Raw genomic sequence first — 9,365 nt, forward strand, 5'->3', positions numbered from 1 at the left:
ATCCTGCCCCACACTTAATATTATTTCATAAAAACATGCACTTCAGCTGAGCTGTGCTGTTAAGAAACTACCCGCATATTTGTATACAAAGAGAGAGAATAGGGGTTTGATGGGCAACTCTAGCTCTGGCATTTCCTACTGTCAGCTACTCAACTTCTTAACTTCAATAATGTGCTTTCAATAGGTTTAAAGGAATTGTTATTTCTAAGGTCTTTCTTTTTTTTTTTCCTAAGGTGTTCAGGTATTATTTCAGCATGCTGCTAAAATTTGCCTGAGGAGTGCACGCAAGAGAAAGGAAATGATGATTCTTAGTTAGGAGCTTACAGCTCACCTGAACCTGGATAAACTTTCGTGGGGGTAAAGAAAAGTCATCTCTCTAGCCTGAGGGCTTTCTTCCTGCTGAGTTTCAAAGGTCTGCTCCAAATATTGGAAATGTCAGAGTTTCTCATAAACTTTGCAAGGATCTTTTACAAAGTTCCCTTTACAAAACATCCTATAATTTCCTGGGAGGGAACTCTCCACCAGAAGTTGACGTTACTCTTAGGTTTTATTTTGCACTTCCATCAAGTTAGTGTTAATTTGACTTCTCCATTTCCTTGCATCTTGCATTTAATTTAGAACAAACTGCTCATCTCGGTGTGTGCTTTCTGCATTTTTCTGCTCTTCTGAGTTGGCACCGTCGCCAAATGCTCAGAGCTCCCACCACTTCCAAGAGGGGCTTTGTCCCAGAGCTGCCTGAGCACAGAGGGCTCAGCACGCTGTCATTCCCTGTGCAACAAATAACCCTCTCACAGGAAGAAGGCTGCAGGATGGGAGAAAAAGTATCAGGAGCATCCACACGGGTTATCCAGGGAGAATATTGCATCAGGTGCCTCTTGTGGGGGCAGATTTGCAGCAGGGAGAGGAAAGCAATTCATCAGCCTCAGAATTTGCAAGCAAGGAGTGCCTCTGGTTTATGGAAGAAAAAGCATGCATCGTAGCCACGGGACTGCTTCGGGAAGGGGAAGCATCGCAGGTCTCTTCTGTGGTCACACACACCTACACTACCTCTTCCAGAAGGGACTGGCTGCAAGGTCCATCCCAAAAAACATGCTTTGATGGGGACAGAGACATTCTCAAAATGGAAACACGGAGGAAGCATGCCTGTAAATCACTGTAGGCACCGGCAGAAAAAAGGGAGGAAAAAAGCAGCATTACTAAGTAGCTGTTTGACAGAGATTGCCGTTAAAGAGTAGACACTGATCTACGGCGCTGAGGTGTCTGCTACAGCCAAGGGTCCCTGCTGCAGCCTCTAAAGGCTGCTGAACTTACTGGTCTCAGAGCATCCTCAAGGTAGGGTAACAGAGAGAGTGACCATTCCAGTCACCAAGTATGAATGAAAAAACCTACCAGTTTCTCAGATGTACCATAGGGTTGCTTCACACCACAAAGCAATAGGAATGATCTTAACCCCTGCAGTTTCAAGAAGTGACACAGCTACATGACTGGTCTGACTAGAGCATTTTTCCCCAGGGAGAGAAGTACCAATGTCCTGGTTTGGGCTAATCTTAAATCCCATATTGCTGCAAGGTACATATCACCTCTTAATCTGGTAATAATTCTTTCAGGCTATATTATGCCATTACTTTTCTAGGTTTTTTAAAATGTATTTTCCATCTTAAGATTATTTGGTCCCACCCTCTCTCAACTCATTTACATCAGTGTAAGCCAGAAGTAGCTCAACATTAATAGGATTATGCCAAATGTATGTCATATATAAATCAGACCCATTCTAGTCATGTACTTCAGAAATCTTACAGCAATTTCTGATCACAAATGCATTTTTGATTAACCACAACCAGTCAATATTAGAGGCCATTTTCAGATTCTAAATTCACGTTTTACTCAACCAACTCCCATTAAAATAGAGTAACTAACCCCTCTGCGGCTCTTTCATATTTGTCCCTAATAGCCTATTCAAAACATAAAACTAAGGATGTCTGATTAGAACAAGAAGTACATCCTCATTACAGGGGGCTTAGATAGTGCAAAGCACATTTATAATATTTTCCAGCATTAACAGATGGGTTAAAATTACATTTCAGATTGAACCAAATCCTCTTGGGCTAATGTAGGTTACTTCTTTGAAGGGGAGGTGTCCTTCTTAGTGTCGTCTTTAATCTCTCCTGGGAGAAGGACACATATCCCTGAACATCATCATAGCACTGGTGGGAGAGGGCTCAGCCAACCTGATGGGAACAGCAGGTTCCCCTCACAAAGCAGTCCATATTCTACGGCAGCATACTGGGGGTGCAGAGAGGCAGAAAAGTGCTAAGTCGTCCCTGGACAGGGACACGTATCACTTCGGTCCCATAGCGTGCTAGTTGCACACAGGGTAGGCAGCTGACATGCAATATGCATGTGGCACTTTGGTTTGATTCCTCCCCTGGCAGTTCCTTGTGTAGGGACCCAGTCCTGCCTTCATCAGAGGGTCCCAGTTCTGACCAGTCTGAAACTCACTGGGGCTGGCAGACCAGAGTCGCTGCCCAAGACACCATCTCTTTTGCCCTACTTTTGTAAAAACAAACAAACAAACAAGACACCAAACCAAACCAAAACCAACACAACACACAAAAACCAACACCCCCTCAAAAAAAAAAACAAACAAAAAAACCACAAAAAAACACCCACAACCAAAACCAACAACCAAAACAAAAAAAAATACCCAGCAATCAGGTATTCCCAGCTCCTTCTGAGCTCTGAACTCAGCAAGACTGGAGCCAGGAGACACTGTTTTTCATACTGTTATCTATTTGCCCCTCGTGGTCTGGCTTTGCAATTTAGGATGCACCAGACATACATTTTCCCCTAGTCTTGCTCCCAAGGCAGCAGAGGTACCTGCTGAGGGAAGCAGAGAGTCCAACCCCACTGCAAGCATACAGTCGCGTTCTGGCATAGATGCCAAACACCAGATCCTGTCCAGAGGCAAGTAGCTTTGGAGGGGATATTTCTGGTCCTCCCCAGGTGTTTGGGCTGCACACGTGGGTGCTGTGGCAGGAAGGCAAACTCACACGAGGTTGTGAGTGAGGAAGGGGGAGTTTAGCATCACAGGATTGTCACCATGACTTTACGTGCACGAGGAGCAGAGTTGCTGTGATGTTGCTTTCATTAGAAACATGAGGAAACAAAGAAAATAAAAATATGTAACTAACTCCCCCTTCTGAACAGTACCCTGCTGCCCACGAGGTCCCATTGCTACTAGTGAATGATCCAGACTACCACACACCAAACTGGTCCTGAGCAAAGATCGTTAGAGTTCCTTAATTCTGATGCAGTTCTCATGTTTCAGCAAAACTGGGAGACAGGGGCCAGGGTGATGAAAAAATTTTAAAAAGGAAAAAAATAGAAAAAAAGTAAAGAGTAGAGACTTTCCATGGGGATAGGATAACATATTAAGTTACTGGAAGGACTGCCATTGATCACAGTGCAGTTTGGGTCAGTCCCCTGATGCACTGTGGAGCTTCTGCAGTCCTTTGAACTCACTATTATTTCAGTGAATTTGTTAATGTTGTCTGTGTTAAATGTATTATACTAGTATTGCATTTGAAATACAGTCACTTATAATTCAAAACTATACAGCCTGGGCACAGGAAAAAGAATTTGTGGTATGTGTTCAGTAATGTATTCTGTGCTGTGCAGCCATTCTATAGAGTGCATTTAACTGTGTTTTGTGTATTATTCTTAACATGCATTCACAGTAGACAGCAAAGCAGCAGTTATGGGGTATGCTGTGAATGCATATTAACAGCAGTACACATTTGCATATCATGGATCCATAATACAAAATGCGTAGTAAAATCCTTATGAAAAGTTATTATGCATGCACAGTAGAGGCTTTTTAAACCTTGATATCTCAGCTATTTTGTTTCTCCACTATTTACTTGAAAATATTAAAAAGGTCAAATGATGGATTAAGTATCTGCAAAAATGTAATGTTACTACTACAGAGGGAATCCTTCAACACAAACTAATTCATTTATTTTGTTTTTAGTAGCAGTATAAAAGCCACTCAAAAATGCATTTTACAATAACATTTGAGTTGTTTAAAAAAACCCACCTACTTTAGCAATAAAAAAGGATGGAGAAATTATTTTTATAAAAGTGTATTTTGGAGGCTGGGTGATCACTGGAAATTTTGATGGTTCTTCCCTTAACACAGAGACACTACAATGCCAACCTTTCCTTCAATTTATCGCATTTTTAGTACGCATTGAAACAGGGTTTGGTTCCTCAGGACTTTGCATATTTAGATTATTGTGCATTGTATAATAGTCTGAATATGCAAAATCCTTGAAAAGGTTGACAACCCTTAGGACTTTCCACAATATAAATCTTAATACATAAATTCCTATTGAGAATAATAGGATTCTATCCTTTCCCCTGTTACACAGATTGTAATATTTAGGATAATATGAAACGAATGTTATGAATGATACAGCTCTTGTTCCTTTTGAACAGTCGCCACTTAAGTTTTAACATCTTTGTCCCTTCAAATAGATTTGCCTTAAAAAATAAAAATTGAAAAAAATAAGTCTGAGCTCCATAAAGAATGAATGATCTGTCTCACTGATGTAAAAAAAGTGCTAAGTTTGGGGTGAGAGCTTTTATTTTTTTTAATTAAAGGCTCTAAAATTGTTGAGCACATACATGTACATAACAAGCTGTCCCCACACACACACGTTGTTCTGCTGCTGCCTCACTTTTTGTTCCCGTCTCTAATCAAAAAATGCCCAAACAGATTTAAATGAAACTTTGTGAAAACAAAATAATTGGATCGGGGCTGAGAACATTAATGCCAAGCTTGGGCCCAATGTGAATTAAAGCAGATGAGTTATAAACCCTTCAAAAACAGGATTTATAATGGAAACGCTGACACAGACCCATAACAATAGCAGCTCTGCCAGGGATTATTTTAATACTAAAAGCATACTCAGTTGCACACTTTTTTAAAATAGAGATTACTTAGTCACTAAAAAGCAGTGATATGCAATAATAATGAAAGCAAACTTAAAAAAAACATTTCTAAGATGACACCTCATTCCCCCTGTAACTCTTTTGATATCGCTTATGTGTGACGTGCCACTCCTTAAATGAGAAAGTCCACAGACCCCAAACACACCAAGGTGGAGTTTGCCACAAGCTCCCTGGCAAGGCTGAGCCGAGAGGCTTTGTCAGCTTCATTTAACAGTTTCTTGCCTGTGGAAAGAGACAAAAGGGTTAAGGGAGGAAGAGCAGGGAGTACAGGAGAGGCAGCTGACAGAAGAAACAAGGGCATGAAGAAAGGAGCAGCCAGGGAGGCAAATGGAAGAGTAGGGAGAGATTTTTAGAAGGAAGAGTGTGCTTCCAAAGAAAATAACTCAGTTTTGAAAGAGATTTTGGGGAAGCATTCGCAAAAAGGCCAGGCAGGCAGAGAAAATGTGGCAGAGGAGCAAACCCTCTGAGCACCCCAAGTTCCACCTGTAAGCGTGTCGCCCCTCCAGGAGCAGGTGCTCCCCGGTCGCACCACATCACACCAGAGCAGGACAGGGACCAGCGAGCCCCACCACATTCTTCCGAAAAAAAGCCATCATTCGTTAAATCTTCACATTATACGTCCGGTTTCCCCACAAATGCCTCTCTTATTTTGGGAATGTCAAAAAGCACCAAGGGATGCAAGGGGAGGATTTCTTGCAGCCGGCAGGAGGTTTGCTCTGGGGCAAGACAATGTGCTCAAAAAAAACCCATACCCCAAAAATCAGTCCCAGTAGCTTCACACAAAAACTACTTTTTGTGACCGTACTATGTGTTATAGCACTAGCATTACTTCCCCATTCCTGCCTTGCCTTCCTTGCCTTTTTTTTTTCCCCTGGGTACCAGGTGCACCGGAGGGACTCGGATCAATACAAGACAGCACTTTTCGTATAAACAATACCGTATTAACAACCACAGGGCAGGCGTACCTGTAGGCAGGGATAGCACCAAATGTTGGCACATCTATCCGTGCAGCTAGACTGCTAAAAAGAAGCAGCTCCAGTGGAAATGCACCTACTGTATGTGAAATGCTGGTGCAGATTTTTTCCCTTTTTTTTTTTTTTTCTATCAGTCTAACCTTCTGTGTTGATACATGAATGCTGGTACCCACTTAGAGGGATGCCAGATGATCAGTGCAGAATGAAGGTCCCAGGAGAAAGGCTCACGTGGTTTTCTCTGCCCCGTGACGTCACTAGCAGATGGCATGGGTACCAGCTCTGGCAGTTGGCATCAATGTCACTTTTTAGAGATCAATGAGATAGTGCAGATATACACAGATCTAGACTCCAGGAGACGATGCGACATTCAGACTGAAAAGATTTGGAAGGCAAAAAATGAAAACTGATTGTTGAATGAAATAAAAAGCTAAGGTAATACAAATAAAGATATATTTCAGTTGGTGCTGGGTGTGCATGCAAGTGTTTAAAGATACAGTATCATTGTCTTGTATTTTATGTATGCTATTTACTGTCTAATAACTCCTCCTAACATTTTATTCTTCTGATGCAATTGCATACTTTCATTGGTGTTATGTAATATTGCAAGTGTGTAGACAATACTGATAGAGTTAGTCTTTGCCTGGGGTTTTTGTTTAGTTTTGTTCTATCAAAAAAAGTCCCTGCATTCGTTTTGCTTGTCTCTTTGAGGACCGTGGGATCCAAGCTTTTGCTGCTCCCAAACTGCAAACAAAAGCAAAATAATCGGGAAAAGGAAATTATTTTCCCATTCCAGGCTGGATTCTGAGCACACGTGCAGGATTGCAGTCAGAATCTACAGACCGCTCCTGTCAGCTACGAGCTGGAGGGAGACGTCTGAGGCTCGCAGAACATAAACACTGCTATAGCGTGCAGGGAATTTTTCACCTCCCCCCCACCACAATTGACGGGGGAGAAACAAAAAAAAAAAAAGGAGGAAAGAAAAAGAGAAAAAGCAAATAAATTAATTCTAACCAAAGAGATGATATTAATTAGAATTTTTGCTGGGAAAAAGGAAAAAAAAGGTAGGGGGATTTTATTTCCTAACTCTAATCTGAATACGTTTAGGGTTAGATCATTCTGATTTTTGTCTTAATATGAAATAAGTAATATGTGATTTTTGTACAAATTATTAGAAAAAAATCTTCTTTTTAAATTATGTTACTGAGTGATCTGGGGAAGGATGTTCCATTAATTTTTTGTTCTCATCCACTCTAACTTACTAGAGTTTAATGTCTTGATTCATAAGGGAAGAAACGTGGAGGGAAAAAACCCAACAACTTTGAAATACAAGTCAAAAAGTGATTTAAAAATATTTAACATCAGTTGATAGAGATATGGCACTTTTCATTTTTGAGACTGCCCTCGCTCTCCTCATTTTTTCACCCAGGGGAATCTGGATTGATGAAATTTCTGTATTGCTTTATCACATTTTGCATTTCTTTGAATTCCACAGTGGTGAGGGTTCGAAGGGCTTGTTTAAGATAAATGAGCAGGGACTAATTGTACCTTTTAAATATTGATTTACTCTATACCTATCTGTGAGAAATATGGCTTTTTAGTTGCAAGATCCTGAATGTTTTTAGTGATTTTAAACTTCTGGACAGCTTTTATTATTTAAAAAGTGGGTATTTGCAACTGGCATTTTATGAAAAATATATATATTGTGCATACACACACACACACACTCAAACACACAAAGCATGCATGCAGATGCACGAAAGGTGCATGAGGATGTGTGTGTAAGTCGGCAAACTTTAAAAATGGAAATATTTAAATATTGTGCTGGCATTCTTTCAGGTAACTTAAAATTATAGAACCATGTTAACACTACCGTTTGATGAGTCTGTTGTAATGCCAGAATCCCAGATGTGCAGAAAGTTTTCCAGAGAAAGTGATGACCAAAAGCAAATGAAGAACCCAGAAAGCTTTTCGAAGCAGATTGTGCTCCGAGGAAAGAATATTAAAAGATCCCCTGGAGAAGACACAGAAAAAGAGGAGGAGGAAGAAGAGAGAGAAGAGGAGGATGAGAACGGCTTGCCTAGGCGAAGGGGCCTTCGGAAAAAAAAGACAAGCAAGATAAGGATGGAAAGGATCAAATTCAGGCGACAAGAAGCCAATGCTAGAGAGAGGAACCGGATGCACGGCCTTAACGATGCCCTGGACAATTTAAGGAAAGTGGTCCCTTGTTATTCTAAAACACAAAAACTGTCCAAAATAGAAACTTTAAGACTAGCCAAGAACTACATTTGGGCTCTTTCTGAAATCCTGCGAATTGGCAAGAGACCCGACCTACTCACCTTTGTCCAAAACTTATGCAAGGGTCTGTCCCAGCCAACGACAAACTTGGTGGCGGGATGCCTGCAGCTGAATGCCAGAAGTTTCCTGATGGGCCAAGCGGGCGAAGGCGCCCATCACACCCGCTCGCCCTACTCTACTTTCTACCCCCCCTACCACAGCCCCGAGCTTGGTACCCCCCCGGGGCACGGGACTCTTGACAACTCCAAGTCCATGAAACCTTACAATTACTGCAGCGCTTACGAGTCCTTCTATGAAAGCACTTCCCCTGAGTGCGCCAGCCCACAGTTTGAAGGTCCCTTAAGTCCTCCCCCAATTAACTATAATGGGATATTTTCCCTGAAGCAAGAAGAAAGCTTGGACTATGGCAAAAATTACAATTACGGCATGCATTACTGTGCAGTGCCACCCAGGGGTCCCCTTGGGCAGAGCTCTATGTTCAGGTTGCCTACAGAGAGCCACTTCCCTTACGACTTACATCTGCGCAGCCAGTCTCTCACCATGCAAGATGAATTAAATGCAGTTTTTCATAATTAATGAGGAAAATGAAAATAAACAGTGGTCATTCACCTCCCCATCTAATTAAGAGCAAGCAGATGCTTGGGCACTGCGTAATTGGCACAACTCTATTTAACGTGTTTACTAGTTCCTAAAGTGTGTTTCAACTATTGTGGGGATTTTCTATGTATTAATAAACCCTTTTTCCGATAAGTATTTTTCCTTCCCTTTTTTTGTCTGTAAACACTGTGAGATTCTGTTTCTTCCCAGACGTTATTTCCCTCTCTTTTTTTTTCTTTTTATTTCCCTGTTTGCTTGATTTGTTGAGCAGTGTGTCTGAACAATATCGCTGAAATAAAAGCATACACACTGTGTAAAGTCAATGTCTATTTTGATTGTACAGTAATTATACAAATGCATGTTATTGAAATCAGATTAATAAAAATTATGTATTTATAATTGGTAGAAAATATATATTATGTATTTGAGGAGAAGTGGATTAAAAATATTCAGAACTTTAAAGAAATTATCTCAGTACTGAGATGG

The 9,365-nt window shown here is 41.0% G+C and overlaps 1 protein-coding gene across 1 annotated transcript; it reads left to right on the forward strand.

Annotated features, from left to right (window-relative positions):
• Window positions 1-7,844: 7,844 nt before the first annotated feature.
• NEUROD6 (neuronal differentiation 6) lies at window positions 7,845-8,858 on the forward strand. Its single transcript, XM_009949061.2, has one exon. It carries the CDS (start codon window positions 7,845-7,847, stop codon window positions 8,856-8,858), a length of 1,014 nt encoding a protein of 337 aa, XP_009947363.1.
• The last annotated feature ends 507 nt before the right edge of the window (window positions 8,859-9,365 follow it).

Source organism: Leptosomus discolor, chromosome 7, assembly GCF_034619465.1.
Source record: "Leptosomus discolor isolate bLepDis1 chromosome 7, bLepDis1.hap2, whole genome shotgun sequence".
NCBI classification, from domain to species: Eukaryota; Metazoa; Chordata; class Aves; order Leptosomiformes; family Leptosomidae; genus Leptosomus; species Leptosomus discolor.

Excerpts from the sequence above, each read along its gene's own strand:
- NEUROD6 (XM_009949061.2), top strand. The coding sequence starts at position 7,845 with ATGTTAACACTACCGTTTGATGAGTCTGTTGTAATGCCAGAATCCCAG.